The 19,661-nt window shown below is 47.9% G+C and overlaps 1 protein-coding gene across 1 annotated transcript in view; it reads left to right on the top strand.

Annotated features, from left to right (window-relative positions):
- The window catches only part of DARS1 (aspartyl-tRNA synthetase 1), a 519,463-nt gene extending 517,454 nt beyond the window's left edge, over positions 1-2,009 (top strand). The window contains exon 18 of the mRNA XM_086957449.1: positions 1,492-2,009. Coding sequence (XP_086813575.1) covers positions 1,492-1,583 — 92 coding nt within the window. The 3' untranslated portion in view covers positions 1,584-2,009. The remainder of the gene's footprint in view (positions 1-1,491) is intronic.
- The last annotated feature ends 17,652 nt before the right edge of the window (positions 2,010-19,661 follow it).

The following is a 19,661-nucleotide window of genomic DNA, read 5'->3' as shown; positions in this document are numbered from 1 at the left end:
GGAAGGATTATGGCAGGAGTTTGAGAGGCCGAAGACTGAGCTCTCTAGGGGCGGCTCCTCCTTTAGGGCAGAGGTTCGTCGCCCCACTGCTTCCTCGAAGTGCGAGAAGCAAGAACATAAAATTGTATTTTAAATACCATTTTATGTTTCTGCTTCTCACGCTGCGAGAAAGCAGAATAAGATGCCTGGTTGGGGGCGGGCAGGTGGGCGAATCGGGGAGGAGTGGCTTGCCCAATGCTGTGGACCCTGACTCTTTGGTTGGCCCTCTGGGTCCGACCAAACCAGTCATACGCACTATACATTATCTCAATGTAGGCTGCATGCAGGTTACATAGAGAAAATGGCCTCCCTATAGGCGCCCGGCTGGGCGCTGTCCCCACAATCCCAATTCCTGTAGGTAAGCTGCAGGAAAATGCAGGACCCGGCCAGGAGCGGAGGCGGCGCTGGACCCGGTAAGGTACGTTTATTTTTTTTCCTTTCAAATTCCCTCTCCCCCCCCCCCCCCCCCCCCTCCCCCCCCCATATTGCCTGCCACAATCCGTCTGAAAACTGTGTCAGCATTCAGGGAGAAGAAGGTTTCCTATATGCGGCTCTATACTGCCATGTCTTCAGGCGATATGGAGGACAAGGCACCAGTCTGCAGCCCAGAGATATTTGCAAGGCGAGGAGGATGTAGGTAGAGTATCCAACAAAAAGAGCATTACCATTGGTAAGTAACTTACTGACCCGATGGCAGGAAAGCTGTATGTTATGGAACTTGGCATGGCCTCAAAATGGGGCACAGAAGATCCCCATGCCCAGAACCAGACCATAGTTCAGCAGAACATTATTTGTAAAAGCAGCTGTCAATGTTACACAGTCCAGTCACCGAGAGAGAAGTGAAAAGGGGAATTAATTTGTACAAGAACTGCAAAAAAAAAGAGGAGGAGCAGAGACAGGATGTTGTCCTTGTTTTGTGTGTCAATAATTGCCGGCCGTGTCATGTTAAGATGGACCATGGATTTTCTAGGAAATTAAATGTATTCTTGCAAGCATATTTTCTTGCTGCTTTTTAGCTTAAAGTGAAACTCAATGGTAACATAAGGCTGTAGAAACAAGTCCGCACTCAGATCTTAAAGGCGGGTCTGGTGTCTTGTCTTAGTGAACTGATGCGTCTAATTAAGAGGCCTGTGTTTGACCTCATGGACACAGGTTCAATTCCCAGTGGGTCTAGTCAGCTTTTCATCCTTCTGAGGTCGATAAAATGAGTAACATTGAGTTTGGTAACGCTAATATTCTGTTATTCAGCGCCAAGATACCTTTTTGGGTGAACGTACACTTTATAAATACACGTTATGTTATAGTCTTTTTGTGTAATGTTCAGTGTATCCTTGTGCAGTCTTCTTTAGTACTTTGTGTATGACTAGAACTTTGTATGTTTAGCTTTAAGGGTTTGACAATACAACCTTGCCAATCCAGCTTTTAAAATCGTAATAAAATTTTGTATTTTAGGATTGGAGCGAGTCACCATGCTGTACCTGGGGCTGCACAATGTTCGGCAGACGTCCATGTTCCCACGTGACCCTAAACGGTTGACACCTTAGGGAGTTTGTTCACCTGAACATTGCCTGTCTCTTGCTGCGGCTCAGCAGCCTTGTGCACTTTTAACATACAGTAGAGAAAGTACCTCTAATCCGTTAAACAGTTTTAAACAATTTTGAAGTGCCAACTAACTGCTCTTTAACAAAACATGATCTAAGAACTGCATATAATCAATGTAAAAATACTGGTACGAACTTTCTAAAGATTATTATCACAAACACGAGAGCAGTATGGCAGAAAAGGTGAAGGCATGCTTTGTAACGCAGTGTAGTAATTTAGGAGATGGCGGATTAACTTTAATCGAAACCCACTGTAAACAGATGACGCGTGAAACAGGAAGGAAACAGTCTCTAAAAACACACAGAACTTTGAGTTTCACATTTTAGGCTTTTGTATAATGTTCTAACAATAAAATGGAGAATAAGTTACGTTTGTATGTTTCGGTGTATTTATCTTGGACAACAGTTGTGTGACCGTTTGTATGAGACGCGAGCCCCAGTCAGGAATGTGTTTTCCATTATCCATACAATTTCACTATACAGCAGTCCAGGTACACCGTAACCCTGAGTCCCATTGCCTCACCACAATAGGGCTGCCCGAACTATCTCTCACCCTGAATCATCTCTGTAGTCCTTACAGTGGGGCCATATCATCAATCCAGACGAGACTAGCACGCTGGACTCTCCTTTTAAGAATCTTGAGTTCCATAACCCTACAGGAATCAACCAGCCTGCACGTAACACATTCTTTTCTGTCCTTCTAGTACCTTAGACGTGTATCTACAGCCCAAAACTGTTAGCACTTTATGGATTCACCTTTATTTTTCCATCTTAAAAATATTTTAAACATGGTTTAAAGGGCGAAACTATTTTTTTTAGAAACATTATCGATTGTATGTTACATGTTCTTATAAGTTAATTATCAAAAATTGCTGGTAAACTGTATTCATGTGTACTCGTTTAACACGGTTGCACACATGTAATGATTTTAATTAATCGATCATAAACAAAATTGTTCCTCGTACTCTATTGCACACATTTGTGAAACTTTGCCTAGTGGTAAATTACAATGACGCATACATTGAGCACAGAGCCAGCTAGTTTCTTAGACTCAGTAAAAGTCTACCCTGCCCATAGCACGTGTCCCCTCCCCTCACCTGACATTTCCACATTATTTTGATTGCATTGTTTGTGGCAGCGCTGCCGAGAGACCGTTGTTATTGTTCACCGAATATTTCACCTATGCGTTGGAACTCAATCTGATTTGTGACAATAAAACAGAATAACGGGCAGAAAGTAGCGCGCGGGGTGCAGCGAGGGCGTTCATATTGAATCCAGTCAGGAAGCAGTGGCAACATTTCTGCCTTAATTGCGCACAATTGGTGCATGGGAAGCCTTGATAAAATTGATTTCCGGGTATGTTGCACATAGAAAGAGCAGTCAAGTTAAACGTTCCCCGTTTAATTGGTGTGTTATGACTGCGGCGCGCTCGTTTCAGTGTTTTCAAAGAGGGTCTGCGAATGGCGCACACAGCAGCCTGAACAATTTACAGGAGGGGTGTCACGCAATGAGAAATGCTGAAAGCATTCTGGTCAAGAGTGATTAATGGCCCGCTGGTCAGTGTAGTAACAGGAAAGGTTCACCTTGGATGTGGCTGTGTAACATCATACTAACTTGATGGCGAGGAACAAATTGTATCTCAAAGCTATTATTATGAAATTCAGTGACCACGCGAGCTGCCTCCCGAGGGCATGTAGGAGAAAAACGACGATTTGGAATTATATTACACAGACAAAACATTAAAAAAAATGCGATTCTGTTTCTGTAACGAGTTTTGGCTTGTCCGCTTTTAGATACTGCCTGTTTAGGCTTTCTGTTGCTAAATGCAAATTGAAAAATTGCCAGTGATTGAGGGAAGAGCATTAAACTGAAATATACACCTCAAAAGTAAAGACTCAAAAATGTATATTGTAAAAGTAAAGAATATATAAAAATACGTACCTATAAAAAATCAAGATCAACTGAATTATTTCTAATATTAAAGGGCTAGAAACGTGAAGCAACTCTAAAATATTTAGGAAGTAATCTTGTCAACATTGACGAATTTTTAATAAACTAATATTGCAAATTGTCTTTATTATTGCAGCCCACATTTCTAAGTCAGTGTTATTAGTCTATATTTCCAAAGGGAGTCTTAGATTGAGCAGTGATTCATAAGACCCTGAAGCTGTTCAGTTTATTTAAAATAATTTGATTATTACATGAATGTACATTGATGTTTCATTCTTAGATGAAGAACACCCCGCCTATGCAGCTCACCAATTCCGATGGCCTTTGGCACACTGCCAGCCAGAAAAGTATCAGACTCAAGGGGAAGAAGTGCAAGGAAAAAAATTAACTAGGCAACAGTCCTCATCTATGCATCCAGGATTTGGAATGGCACCCGTGTATCCATCAGGGCAGCATCAAACCTGCTCCAATGTAGGAAACACATGAAGAAACACCAGCATAAAACAAGCATTTACAATGCAATGGTTTAGCCTTTGGAAAAGTTAGAGTTATTGGCATTGTAAATGACAAAATTTGTATTTATGTGTTGGTTTTGAAAACAGATAAATAAATGGCATTGCCATTTACATTGCCATCCCTATGCACTCCCTATGCACTCTGCCCTCCCTATGCACTCTCTTCAAGTTCCAACAAAATGGAGCGGTCAAATGACCACATCCTAGGAGAGACCTTGGACAAACCTTCCAATCTTAAACTGCAGTGTGATCTGATAAGTGTATAGGAGAATAGTTAATCGATTTTACTACATTCTTCCAAGACTGACTGACCAAAATGAAATCAATCCTTGATTTGTGGTGATATTTATGATTGTAAAATGAAACGCCTAGCTGCTGACCTGACCTAACCCCCCATATGTCCAAAAAACCATACTGTCTCATACTTTCTACTAGAAAAGACCTAGTTTTAGAGGCTATTTGCGCACAACTGTTAGGAGATTTATCCAAAAAAGGATCTAACACTATTAAAATCACCTGCAAAAATAATCGGGGCTGAGTAGAGCAGTAAATGTAAAAAAATGGACGCGCTGTTGAGCTTGACGGTCTCTGCTTTAGTTTGTTTGCTGGCCTCAATGTATTGAACTTTTGTTAGATCTTCAGTACGGTTTGTGTTCCCTGCGTCTTCAGCTAGCTTTGATAGTGCATTGCACATTCTCGTGCAAAACACGCAAGCACCTCTAGGATTCTTCGTTATCTGGCCACCAGATTTTACTGGAACCTTCTTTCTCATCAGAGAAAAAGAAAGGTTCATGCCGGCAAGTTTAAAAAATAAATAAAGAAATACATTAAAAAAAAAAGAAAAAAAGGTATATTTAAAGGGACTGTGTCGAGTAGGCAGCACTCCCAACAAGGCGAAATGAAATAAAAGCACCTACGGGCACACGGACGGGGGAGGGGGGGGGGGGGGTGGAACGGGCACAGGACAGCGAGGGGGGGGGGAGGGCGGGAACGGCGCACGGACAGGGGGGGCGGGAACGGGCACAGGACAAAATGCATAAACTTACAAAGTGAAAACACATTTATAAAAAACAAAATGCTCCTTACCTGATCGCCTCGTGGGAACTCGAATCTTGCAGCCAACTCGAACAGACACTTTTAAAAGGAACAAACAGGCCGACTCGAAAAAAAAAAAAACACCCACCGCCGTGATGACGAACAGAAGTGGGTGGAGAGGGGAAAAAATGCAGGAACGCCCACGAATCTGGTCCGGCCTTGACGGACAGATCTCTGTTCCAATGGCTAGCCTCCATTTATGGAGCTAGCCAATGGAACAGAGGGCGGGACTAAGCCCTACACTGTAGGGACATAGGATTTCTCCTGGGCGGAGCTAGGAGCTCCGACGCCAGGCGAAACCCAAAAACTTACGTTTACAGTGATGTTTAGACAAACTTTGAGAGCTCCAATCGAATCCAAACCCCTTTGCTCCACGTCAGTGTGTGGTCTTTTCCCATTGTTTTTCACAGAAACTGCTTTAAATGCGATTTCGCTTCTAAAATAGCTCGAATTCACCCAACCACTCTCAAACGAATGAAATATTAAATACTGAAAATCTTGTAGACAGGAATAGCTTTTATGCCAAATACATAAATCAATTTAACTGCCACAAAACTGAGGCAAGTGAAAACATTTGCCAAAGTTGCCTTGATTGTTTCCGTGTCAGAATAAATGTTGCATCCAGTTTAATATTTAATCTAGTTTGCGTTATTACATCACATATGGCATCAATGAGTGAGTTGGTTGCAAGTGTTTTTTTTATAGTTTCATGTGCAATAAGTCAATAAAATAGCGCTGGGTCATAAGTACAGCCAATAAAAAATGAGTTGTTGAGCTCAATGTACAATGATTGATGAAGGAATCACTGTATTCAATGAGGAGCATGGTGTGGTTCCAACACACAACTGTCTCCTGCCACAGCACCTGGCATTTCCTGCCACCCCACTCTCAATGTAGGCACCACTATCTGCCTCTTCCCTTTACTGGTAATGGTGCCTCTTCCTTTTCCCAGACAAACACTTCCTAATCATTGATGGCCTCTCCAGAAACACTACTTGATCTCTTTGCCACCAGGGCCTTCAAGCAGAGGCCACCTGTCCCTCTGCAAGAGGTACAACTTGGGCTCTGCTGCAAAACACACAACCATATAGAGGGTACCATGTCTTCTGTGCCACCTCTTCTTCTCTCCCCACACCCTGTAAATACTTGCATTTCTAAACGATAATCAGGTGTAAGAAGAAGCCGAGTGAAAGAAAGATAGAGGAAGAGAAGAAATCAGAAAAAGAGAGCCATGAGGGACAGCGATTAGTGCAGAAGCAGTTATTGCATTTTTCATCAGCTCGTGACATTTTATAAGTTTCTCTTGACTGAGAATATGACAAAAAAAGCAGTCCTTGCATTCATGCTGGACCTGTGTTTGCACTAATTTCTCAGATAGGAACAACTTTTTAAAACTGGAATTAACTTTAGAAATACGCAATATATGCACCTGCACAAATCACAGTAGAGGGGCGGTAGTATGTTCCTCAACTGATGTGTGTACAATTCAAAGAAATGTGGCAGCTCGTGAAAAATAGTTGTGTGCAAAACAATGTTTTCACAAGTTCACATTATATAATACGTCCCAGGTGTACACACACTGCAGACAATACACCTGAAAATACCAATACTCCATGCAACACCAGTGCATCAACCACCTCTCACAACTTCATGGTGCTTCACTCGTACAACATGCAACAACACACCATTCACTGAGTCCAGACACACACACATAGCCCTGCACAATCCTAGCAGTCCACAGCATCAAGTGGACATATGAACAGCGAAGCTGTACTATACAATTACCAACCACATAAGAGAACGCACAGTTAACACATCAAGGCATATCACATTCTAGAGCACACGCTGCACATCATACCAAAATGTGTGAATGGGAAACTAGTGTGAGAGAGAATGCGACCTGCAATGAAAAGCACATGCTATATGGAAACTGCCTTTCAGAAACATGTGCTGCACATTACAATGAACTCTGCGGCATGCCCCCACACATAGGCATACACGCACAGTCTCACACACACACACACACAGATCTTTACCTTCCTTCGCTTATCTTCACCTCCACTTCACAAGACCTACCTATACAATTACGCCTTAAGTCATATCTGCCAGACCAATAATGTATTATTTATGCGTTGTAATATTTGGTACACGACTGGGTCCCACTGTGGCAGCAAGCTGCCAGTCATAGAAATCATGGGTCAAAAACAAGTCTCCCCGTGCTTCAAACTTTAGATACAGTCCTTATCGGACTCCCTCCCTAACTGGACAACGTAACAGACCTGTTAGCACAACTTCATCCAACACCCACGGTCGTAACAATGGAAAGAGGCTGCAAAATGGTATCATAATAAGACAGTGGTACTAGATTACAGGAATGTTAAAAGATACAGTTATGTCGTAGACTCCAACATTTGCAGTCCCACAGTATACTGACGGAAGGAAGGATTTGTTCGTTTAAACTAAATCTGAAAAAACAAACATCGCCCAGCTTCGAAATTCCTACCGGGGATTTTACAGTTAAACAAGCGTGCGGTTTGTGTACGTAGCACTTCCCTTCTGTGTCCTTACCCCCACGCGTGCAGCTTCACTGTGGTTTTTTTTTATTCAAACCTCAGGACCGCACTCCGTTGGAATATCATTTTCATGTTTTTCTAATGGCGGGATTAAATTTCGCCAAGTTTGAGGTTAGCGGTTCATGCTTTTGTTATTGTTCAACATATTGCCAGGTTTTGCAGTGTACATTACAGCTGGCTGCTCGAGGCCCGGTATGACTGTCGCCAGCCTCGCGCGCTACAAGAGAGCCGGCATCCCCTCTGCTCCGAAGTCTGACTAGACACAGATCGGCAGGATCAACTTTGCACTTCAGTCCGATAAACAAAAATATTAAATAGGCAAAGTGGTTGCTTTGTGTGTGGGGGGAATCTACTTGGGTCAGATGGTCCATACTAAGCAGTTAGGGTGGTTCATCAAGTCTGTTTGATTTTAGTTCCAGAAATAATATGTTTTTATTTTTAATTGGAGTTGCTTGCTGCGTTTCACGGTGTGTCGGCACAAATCACAATGATGGATGCTAGAATTACAGAATGTGTTTAGGAGAGTCCCACTCTGGTAGAGAGTGAGCTACTTTTGATACTAATTAAAAATTCAGGCGATGAAATCCTAAGGAGCGGATTAAGGAAATGGATGTCCATGGGCAGTTGGGGATCGGATAGACATTGGGCATGGATCATTGGCCCCCCAACCCCAGTGCGCTTCACGAGACGGTGGCCCCAGGGCCCCATGAATCTAGCACTCTAGCATGAGCGACTTCCCGCGCATCCCTTCCTGCACACAGACAATCTGACCCGGCACCCACCGCCCTCCTTTGGAGCAGGCTCGGACCACTCCGTGCCCTCCTCAGCCCATCACAACTGGAGCCTCCCGAACACAAAACCCTTGTTTTCTTAGACGACAAAAAAAAGAAAGAACAAAAGTGCAATGGGGTAGGAGAAACATACCTCAGAGCAGAATAAAAAGACAGAAAAAAACAGAGCTACCGAGTGTATTGCAGAGAGGGTGAGGCAAAAGCATAAAGAAAGAAACAACAGAAATGGCATGAAGAAGAGGAGAGTCAAAACAAGCACCTACGAGGACATGGGGGGGAGGGGGCTCGGAAGAGGACACGGACGGCGGGAGGGGGGCGGGAGAGGACACGGACGGGGGGTGGGAGAGGACACGAACGGCGGGAGGGGGGCGGGAGAGGACACGGACGGCGGGGCCCATTTACATCACCAGACCGTAGGACTGCCCACACTGCAAGGGTGTCATTGGTGCACGGACTGCGGGGCCATTCATGCCTAAATAAACAAGCACCTACGAGGACACGGGGGGCGGGAGAGGACACGGACGGTGGGAGGGGGGCGGGAGAGGACGAGGGGGGCGGAAGAGGACACGGACGGCGGGAGGGGGGCGGGAGAGGACGAGGGGGGCGGGAGAGGACACGGGAGGCGGGAAACGTGCACAGGACAGCGAGGGGAGGGGGGACGGCGGGAGGAGGGACACGGAGGAAGGCAGGACAGCTGCAAGCACGGCCCGGCCGGACCAGATTCGGGGGCGTTCCCGGCTTTTGGCTGACGTAGCATGACGTAGCCAAAAGCCAAAAATTCTCGGGAACGCCCCCGAATCTGGTCCGGCCATGACGGACGCCTCTCTGTTCCAATGGTTAGCCTCCATTTATGGAGCTAGCCAATCGAACAGAGGGGCATATTCAAGAGTCCTTACTGGAAACTACAGATTTCTCTGGGGGCGGAGCTTACGCTCCGTTCCCCAGTCGAAACCTAAAAACTACATAGCAGTACCAATACAAATTCTCAGAAACCATGCCTCAGTTCACTCTACACCTACCTCTGCCGTCGAACCTGTACTAGGGTGACCAGATTTTGAAAAGCAAAAACCGGGCAATAGGCTGGCGGTACCGAGCTCCTCTCACTTTCTGCGTCCGCTCCCTCTCCTTCTTTCAATGCCCACTTCATCCCACTCTCTGGGGCAATCCCCCCCCCCCGTGTACTCTCGCTGACGGCTTACTGTGCCCTTCCCCCCCCACTGGGGACGTTGGACTGCCAACATTTAACAATTGGAGATGTACAAAGTATAGTGGCTCCCAGCATTGTTGGAACTGTGACCTGAGCTCCACCACACCACTTTCTCCCCCGAAACCCCTTTCCCCCCACAATGCAATGAGTACTCTGTTCCATATTGTGTATTTGTAACATGGTTTTGTTTTCAGTAATAAATTACAACACAAAAAAAGAAAATCAACAACCCGGACAGGCCAAACATAGCAGCAGGACTAAAAGTGTGTGTGTGTGTGTGTGTATATTCTTTGTCTTCTTTTAACCCTACTTTTATACATGTGGTCTGTGCATATTATATATAAACGCACTCATGGTGGGTGTGACGTATCTTCAACCCCTTTTGGCTATGGCAGGCCCTTTTCCCTGCCTCCAATACCCTCCTGCCCTTGCAAGGACTATGAACTGAATGTCTGGCTGAGCTCCTGCTGTGCTTCTTGAAATCGGTTGATGCAGCCTCGGGAATAATTAGTTCTATTTCACACTACAGAGGCTCATGTGGAACTGAGAAAATATGCAATCATTGAAACACTCCTCTTTCTTTAAAAACTGGGACATATATTCAAAATAGTTCAAAGTGTCGGGACACTGGATAGAGCTCTCAAAACCGGGACTGTCTGGGGAAATCTGGGACGTCTGGTCACCTTACCCTGGAGAGCACTCTGCTTCCTTTATGCTACGCTCGAGCTATAGAAATACCACATGCATATATAAACACATACAAACTTTATATGGCTGCTGGCATAAGGGTCAGGAATGCTCAACTAATATTTAGTTTCACATTAGATGACTATTTTTGCTGATGGGTCACACTGCACCGGTGAATAGTACAGTTACTTTGTCGCTTAAGTTAAGCCTCATAATTCACCTTTACAGTGTCCACTTCTTGTTTGTAAAAATTATGTATGAAAGATAGAAGTTGTGGAAAAAGTTAGAGGTGCGGATGTTTCTGGTTAAAGCATTTTAACTGAAATGCTATTTTTTTAGGAACGAGTTGTGAATAGTCTGAGGATTGTCTGCATTGAATTATGAATCTTTCTTAACGCATAGTTTGTAATGATTCTGTACATTAACCAGCGACAAACTACAGCTTATTTTGTTTCCTACATTGTGTTTTAGTTGCATAAAAGAGCAGATTCTTTTGAAAAAATGTAAAGACTAATTTGCATATTCCAGTTATATTGACCACTGTTGGTGGATCTAAGATTGATTGTACTTGCACATTTAGTGCTCTTAAAATTGGGGTAGACTGGAGTGGGGTAGATAGGAGTGGAGAAGTAGATTGGAATGGGATAGATTGGATGGATTATGGTAGGGTAGATTGGAGTTGGGTGGGATAGTTTGGAATGAAGTTGGGTAAAGTGGAGTGAGAGCTACGAGTGAGTTAGATTAGGAGTGGGGTAGATTGGAGGGGAGTTGGATAGAGCAGTGAATAGATTGGGATGGGTTGAGTAGATTGGAGTGGGGTAGATTTATTTAGGGTGGGGTAGATTGGAGTGGAGTAGATTAGAGTGTGGGGATTGGATGGGGTAGTTTTGAGTATGGTAGTTGGGGTGCAGTGGGGTAGGGTAGATTGGAGTGGGTGAGTGTAGATTTGGGTATCACAGTTGTAGGGCAATCACCCTGTACGAGGATGAATTAGGCACCAATCAGCCAATAGGATGTTAGGCTAGAAGCACTTCACCGGGAGGCGCCAAAGCCGCGCGCTTTTTAAATATGCGCTAACATAACATAATGTATATTTTGAAGAAATATTAACAATAATTAGCATGTAGCCGTGCTTTTATGCCAGACCTAAAAACAGGTGTTAATCAGGCTGGCTCTGGAGCATGTGCAGTGAGAAAGGGTGACTGTAACATTCAAACATGAGTGGGGACCTAGTACTAGAATGTAGCTGCTGTGAGGAAAGCAGGGCAAACAATCTTTGAATGTACTGGGACAGGGGTTCTCGCATGACAAAATATTGTAAAAATGTCTTGAAGTCCTAGAAGTCTGCTGCACAGAAGACCTAAGTTAAATAGGCTCTGTAAATTGCATGGCTGTAGCTGCACATGTGGGCCTAGGACATAGATAATTGCCACAGCTGCAAATGATAATAAGCATTGGCAACTATTGATTTTGGCAATGTGTTTTTAGCCATTATGTACACCAGTGTGGCTGCTGATCAGCATGGCTAAAAGTTATTGGAGTGAGGTGGGGTAGTAGAGTGGAATGGGGTAGAGTGGCGTAGATTGGTGTAAATGGGAATGGAGTAGATTGAAGTGGAGAAGTTGAGTAGATTAGCATGATAGATTGGAGTGGAGTACATTGAATAGTGGGGGATTGGGGTGGAGTGGGGGTAGATTGGAATGGAGTAGATTTAGTCAGATTAGAGTGGGGTCGGTTAGAGAGGGGTAGATTGGGGTAGAGTGGAGTGGGAGTTATTGGGTTAGAGTGGAGTGGGGTCAACTGGGGAAGGATGGAGTGGATTACGGTAGACTGGAGTGGAGTCCGGTTTATTGAGTGGATTATAGTTGGGTAGAATGGAATGGAGTGGGTGGGTGTAGATCGGGGTAGTTTGGAGAGGGGTGGGAATGACTGGTAGATTGGAGTGGAGTAGATGGGATAGACTGAGAGGGGAAGATTGGGCTGAAGTAGAGTTGAATGGGGTAGATTAGAAAGGAGTGGGATATATTGGGGTACATTGAGTGGAGTGCTGTAGACTGAGGTAGATTACAGTGGGGTAGATGGGATTGGAGATGAGTGGAGTTCAGGCGATTTGGGTAGATTGGATTGGGGTACACTGGAGTGGGGTAGATAGGAGTGGAGGAGGAGTTTGGAGTCGGATGGATTGGGTGGATTATGGTAGGGTAGATTGGAGTGGGGTGGGATAGATTGGAATGAAGTGGGATAGATTGGAATGAAGTGGGGTAGATTGGAGTAAGAGCTAGGAGTGGGTTAGATTTGCAGTGGAGTTTGATTGAGTGGTGGGTATATTGGGATGGGTGGAGTAGATTGGACTGGGGTAGATTGGGTTAGGGTGGGGGAGAGTGGAGTGGAGTAGATGGGGTAGATTGGAGTATCTGAAAGAAACAGGTTAGTATTAGATTCCTTACCTTAGAATATCCCCAGGCGTCAGACTGGATCCGAAAACTTTTGCGTAGCAGTACCCTTGCGTGTCGGTAGGCGTCGTCTGCGGCTCCGCGTCCATCGTCGTTGGCGCCGGGATGACGTTGCCGGAGTACTTAGACGCCGCTCTCGCGCGCTGATGTCAGTTCTTCTTTTTTCCACGCCAGCAAGCACCGATCCGGAAAAAGTGGTACCCTTAGTCAATTTTTGACAAAACTTTTTCGATAATTTTTGATCTTTCTTCGAAGTCGAACGACTCCGACAGTGCCAGTAGGGATGCCCGGGTTCAAGCCCTGCGTCAACTGCAGCCGACTGATGTCGGTTACCGACCCCCATCGCCGGTGTCTACATTGCCTGGGGCCCGACCACGATGCCTCGAGCTCCGGCAGTCGGCCCGCGCCGTTCGAGATCACGGTCCGGAAGAAGGTCGAAGGACCGGTCGCGGGGCCGAAGTCAACACAGCTCAGAGAGTCGACACCACTCCTCGGGCTCCAAGTCCTCAAGAGGTACAAGAAGTTGTAAAAGTGACATCGCTCTTCCGACTCCCTCCCCCCCCCCCCACGCTTGTGCGACACGGCCAGTGGTTTGGGCGACACCGCCCGTTGGGTTCCACCGGAGCCACAGGAGTCGCGGCCTGCTCCATTCCCGCCGATCCCTGGGCAGAACGAGACGCCGGAGGAGATCGATGCCTTCCTCACGGCCATGAGGTCGCTCACTCCTCCGTTGGGTGCTTCGGGCCCGACCCCATCGGCAACTCTGGTCCCGACGCCGCAGGGCTCCGCTGGATCCGGTTCCGGATCCGGGTCGTCGTCGGTCGACCTTACGACCCCGCCGGCGCCGGCCCCTAGGGTGTCGCCCCGGACGACGTTGTCCCTGGTCCCCCCACCCCTCAACCCGGTTCCGACGCCATAGCGGCGCAGCTCGACGCCGCATTCGACGTCGAGAGAAGAATTTTTCTTCTATGATCCGGCCCCATCATTTGACCCCGAGTGCCAGGAGATGGGTGGCGAGGCGGATTGGGAGGGGTCTGAAGACCCTCTGGCACGTGAGTGGTTGTCTTATCAGGACTGGGCAGGTGAGCTAGGGGATGCCAGTAGTTTGGACACTTTGCCAGACACTGGTTTTGTCTCCCCTCCTACTGTGGCTACGGAGGAGGGGGCTGCCTATAGTGTGGTGTTGACGCGAGCGGCCAAGGCCTTATCACTTGAACTCCCCGTCACGGCCGTGTGGACTAACCTCCTCACTGAGGTCCTTAAACCGCAAGCAAGCTCTTCGGAGCCTCTGTTGCCGTTTAATGAGGCCTTGTCTGACGTTCTTCTGGGCACTTGGTCCAGGCCCGCTACAGGTCCCCCTGTAGATAGGAACGTGGCCAGACGCCACCACCCGGCTCCGGGCGACCCTTGCTTCCTGTCCACCCACCCCACTCCCGAGAGCCTGGTCATACAGGCCTCTAACTTCCAGACCGCATTCCCGACCGCTGACCCCGATCGGGAATCCAAGAGGTACGAACAGTATGAAGAAGATGTTATCCTCACTGAGTTTAGGGTTGCGGTCAGTTAACACTGCATGCCTCTTGGGCCGTTATTCCCACTCTCTGTGGGACACGGTCGCGGACGTGCTGCCACAATGTCCAGAGTAGGCCCGGACTAAACTCGCCCAAGCCCTTGCTGAGGGTCTAGATGCAGCACGGTATTCCATCCGGTGTGGACTGGATACATCGGACTCGCTAGGCAGGGTGATGGCAACGATGGTGGCGATTCGTCGCCACGCCTGGCTGAGGTCCGCTAACTTTTCGGCTGATGTCGGACACCCTTCTGGACATGCCATTTGATGGCCGTCGCCTCTTTGGCGACAAGGCAGACCATGCGCGTGAGCGCTTTAAGGACTCCAGGGCTACGGCCAAGTCCTTGGGCCTGTCGGCCCTGCGCCAGCAAACTGCTGCCTTTCGCTCCTTTCGTGGCCAAGGATGGGGCGCCCCCACACGTCCTGCCAGCCACGGGCCACAGACTAACATCCAGCACGGTGGCAGACGTGGTAACCGCCGTGGCGGTGCCCGGGGACAACGGCGAGGCCAGTCCACATCAACCCCCGCAGCATCCGCCTCAAAGCCCTCCTAGTCCGAGCTTTCAGGCCCATGTGACGCCAGTGGGAGGCAAGGTTCGCCATCACCTCCTCCACTGGCGCACTGTCACATCTGACAGGTGGGTGCTGCAAATTGTCCGAAGGGGCTACTCCCTCCCCTTCGAAGCGACCCCTCCAGCCATACCACCGCGTGTCGGGGATCACTTGAATCTTCTGCAAGAGGAAGTTACGGCCCTCTTGGCCAAGGGGCCATCGAGCGCGTTCCCGGGCCAGAAGTAGGGTGTGGTTGCTACTCCCACTACTTTCTGGTTCCCAAGAAGGGCAATGGAGGCCTACGCCCTATCTTGGACCTGCAGAACGTCAACGGTGAAGTTCAAGATGCTGACACTGGCTCAGGTCTTAGCTGCCCTGGACCCGGGAGACTGGATGGTAGCGTTGGACTCGCTTATTTTCACATCCCCGTCTTGCCGGCCCACCGCGCTACCTTCGGTTCATGGTAGGCCACAAGCATTTTCAGTTTACCGTGCTCCCCTTTGGCCTTACCAGCGCCCCACGGGTGTTCACGAAAGTGATGGCAGTGGTCACAGCTCATCTGCGCAGGTTAGGGGTTACAGTCTTCCCCTACCTCGACGACTGGTTGTTGAAGGCGGGCTCGCCCCAGACAATCATCAGCCACCTCCAGACTACGGCCAACCTCTGCACCTGCTGGGGTTCTCCATCAATGTGCCGAAGTCACACCTCTTCATCAGAGGGGTTCTAGACTCGGCGCAGTTTTGGGTTTATCCTCCCGAACAGTGGGTTCAGATATTCAGGCTCTGATTCCGATCTTTCAGCCGTTATCCCGATACTCGGTCAGGTTGACGCTGGGGCTGATGGCCTCCTGCATCCTTCTGGTGCATCACGCCAGGTGGCGGATGCGGGCTCTGCAGTGGGACCTGAAGTTTCAGTGGGCCCAACATCAGGGCAACTTGTCTGACCATGTCTTGATCTCGGAGGGCAATGCAAGACAGTTGCAGTGGTGGCTCACGGACCGCGATTGGGTCAGCGGCAGATCCCTTTCCCTACCCCAACCGTAGCACGTAGTTGTGCCGGACGTGTCCCTCCAGGGCTGGGGGGCCACATGGGAGAGGCGGAGATCAGAGGCCTCTGGTCTCCGGCGGAGTCCCAGCTCCACATCAACCTTCTGGAGCTGCGGGCGATCTGGCTTGCACTGAAGGCATTCCTCCCCTCTGTCTGGGGGAGTGTAGTGCAGGTGTTCACGGACAAGACCATCGCCATGTGGTACTGCAACAAACAGGATGGGGTGGGGTTGTGGACCCTATGCCAGGAGGCGCTGCGCCTCTGGCAATGGCTGGAACATCAGGGCGTGACCCTGGTGGTTCAACACCTGGCAGGTTCTCTGAACGCCAGGGCGGACAAACTCAGCCGTCAGTGCATGATGGATAACGAATGGCGTCTGAACTCGGACGTGGCGCAAGGCCTCTATGGGAGGGTGGGTTTCATTAACAGGCGTGGAGGCTGGAGTAGTGGTTTAAAAGAAGGTGGTTTATTGAAAACAAATGAAGAGGTGATGGGTTTGGTGGATTTTCCTTCCGTAGACTCTTCTTCTGATGTTTCTGGTGATGAGCTGGATGGGGAAACAGGTAGTGGCGTTGTCTTCTCTTTATCCTCAGGACCCTGGCGGTCTCCCCGGAGGCTCATAGAAGAGGGAATAAAGTACAGAAGGAACCGTGAGAATTGAGGACAAAAAAAACGAAGGACTGAGTTTTCCCTTCACCACACCTTAGGTGTTGGACTGTCCTTGAAATCAAATCTACACATGCTGTGATTCACAACTCGTGAAGGGGGGGGGGGGGGGGTACGGGGGCGGACTGGGTGCTCCAAGGGCAAGTTCCAAATATGCACGCCTGAGTGTTTTTTTACACAAGGCAACTATGTACAGCCGAAAATACCAGGCAGTTAAGCAAAGATATACCCTTTCAGATTATCGCGGGTCCCACCCTACTCTCCCTCCCTCTTCCCCACTTCCCAAGTCCCTCTAACCGGATCACTCACCGGTCCCGCCGCAACTCTTCTCCCGAGTTGCGTACGCTGTCCAGCCACCTCCGGACACCACCAGTCCTCGCACCAGCTGTCTTCTTCCACGTCCGGGTCCACTGTCGTCTTGGATTCCACGGGTCCCGCGTCTTCGTTAACCTGCCCCTCGTCTTCGGTCTCCGCTTCCTCTTTGCTGCTTTCCTCCCTGTATCGCGCGCCAACTCTCTCTGCCTCCACCCCTTGAAGGAAGTCGCCTTTCATTGGCTCGTCCCTACGGCTTCCGGGTTCGGTCCGGACCACTTCCGGGTTCATCCCGTCATCTCGTTCCTGGGGAGAAATAGCAGAGGGTGATGGTTGCAGTAGTCCGGTATTAGGGTCGTGATGCGTGACCCGCATTGGCATAGTCCCTCTCGGGGTTACTTCGGTAAGGCACCAGTGTTGGTTTTTATCATGGATCTGCGTTTCTGGTGCGGAAAAGCTGTGTATAAGAACTGACGCCAGCGCGCGAGGACGGCGTCGAAGTACTCCGGCGACGTCATCCCAACGACAACGGTCGCGGAGCCGCAGACGACGCCTACCGACACGCAAGGGTACTGCTACGCAAAAGTTTCTGGATCCAGTCTGACGCCTTGGGATATTCTAATGTAAGGAATCTAATACTAACTACTGTTTCTTACATATATTTCGTTACCCAAGGTAAGTAACTTGTGCGTTGCAGATTGAATGGAGTAGATTGGAGTAGGGTAGTTGGGCTGCAGTGGGGTGGGATTGGGTAGTTTGGAGTGGGTGAGTGTAGATTTGGGTGGCACAGGGTAGATTGGATTGGGGTAGAGTGGAATGGCATGTGGTTGATTGTGTGGAGTACTGTTGGATAGATTGGGTAAGTGTAGAGTAGTGTGGTATATTAGGATGGAGTTACGTGGGGTAGATCGGGTGGATTAGAGTAGAATAGATTGGAATGGAGTGGGGTAGGTTGGACTGGAGTAGTTTGGGTTTGTGGGGTGTGGTATAGATTGGAATGGGGTAGATTTGAGTGGAGTGTGGTATAATGCATTGAAGTAGAGTTTGGTGGAGAGAAGTGGAGTAGATTATAGTGGAATAGACAGGGGTAGATTGGGTGGATTAGAGTGTGATAGTTTGGAGTGGAGTGGGGTAGAGTTGAATGTGGTAGATTGGAATGAGAGGAGTCAGATAGATTGGAGTTGAGTGAGGTAAACTGGAATGGGGTAGATTTGAGTGGAGTGGGGTAGATTTGAGTGGAGTGTGGTAGATTGGTGTGGGGTGGAGTAGACTGGATCGTAGTTGAGTGAATGGGGTAGATTGAATGTGCAGTGTGGTAGATTAGAGTGGGTAGCTCTGGTGGAGTGGAGTAGATTGTAGCGGAGTTAGGTGGAGTACGCTGGAATGGAGTTGGATAGATTGGAGTAGAGTGGGGTAAGCGCGTAGAGGGGTGTAGAGTGGAGTGGATTGTTGTAGAATGGAATGACATGGCATAGAGTGGTGTAGTGTGGAGTATGCATGGTGTGGTGCACCCTGCCATTAAAAACCACATATTTTCAATTGAAATGAGCATTGCATTTGCACTGAAATACAATTTTACTGCACACAAATGAAAATGTGTGCAAATTTCATCACCCAAGGGACTGATGCTTTTCGATCGTATTCAAATATTTGTTTCCAACACACTTCAGATTAAAAAAAATATTTGCTTGATTGGTAATAATTCTGTTATATTCTGAAACATCAGCCCAGTTAATTTTTTTGTTGTGTGCTAGAAGAAAAACTATCTAGCACCATTTCCTCTTACATGGATGCCCAGAAGGATTGTCACATAAATTCTCTTACTTTAAAGTCAGAGAAAAAAAAGTGAACACAAAGCTTGCTTGACATTTGATCTCTGTCTTTGAATGCACAGTGAATGTGAAAAGATAAGAACACGATGTAAAGGCCTGTTTACAGAAAGTGAGTTTGTGGACGAATACAGTAAACCGGGTTGGGGCAATGGAGGGGTGGGGGGGCGAACTCAAGCTGGACAGCCTAAAGCAAATAAAGCCAGCCGATAGAAAGCCAGAAAAGGTGAGTTACAAACCACAAAGCCAATGGTAAGCAACAGGTGGAATGCATTCCTAGGTCAGGTTTCTGAATGGCCTCAAGATGTAGGCTGTGACCCAAAAAAGCCAGGAAGCCTTGCTCTAGTCAAATGGCATGTGGGAAGGGGATACCACCAAGGGGCTTAAATACAAAAATGGCACAAAGTGTCTTCTCAAGCATTGGCCTAACAGAAGCCAGTCGCTGCATAGTCAGTGTCCCGGCCCAGCAAGAATGAATGAGGTGCCATTCCAGTGTTCGTAACTAAGTTTGGTCCACAAATGCAAATAAGTGGTCAGGAAAAAGGCATTTCTTCTGCCATGAAATCTGTATAGGCAAGCAGAACTAAAAATCCGTGAGTTGGAACCACGCCCAAAACAGTTGTGTCCTGGATGGGGACAAGGGCAGTCAAGCTCATATATAAATGCATATACATTACCTACATCTCAGGAAAGCGACACGTGTCTCCGTTTTGATTTGTAGACAAAAGGTGATAAGCCTGGTGGACTTGACTTCTTTGTCCCCAGCCTATTGTC

Source organism: Lissotriton vulgaris, chromosome 2_1, assembly GCF_964263255.1.
Source record: "Lissotriton vulgaris chromosome 2_1, aLisVul1.2, whole genome shotgun sequence".
NCBI lineage: Eukaryota > Metazoa > Chordata > Amphibia > Caudata > Salamandridae > Lissotriton > Lissotriton vulgaris.
Note: the sequence above shows the minus strand (reverse complement) of the source record. Positions and strands in the feature narration are given on the sequence as shown.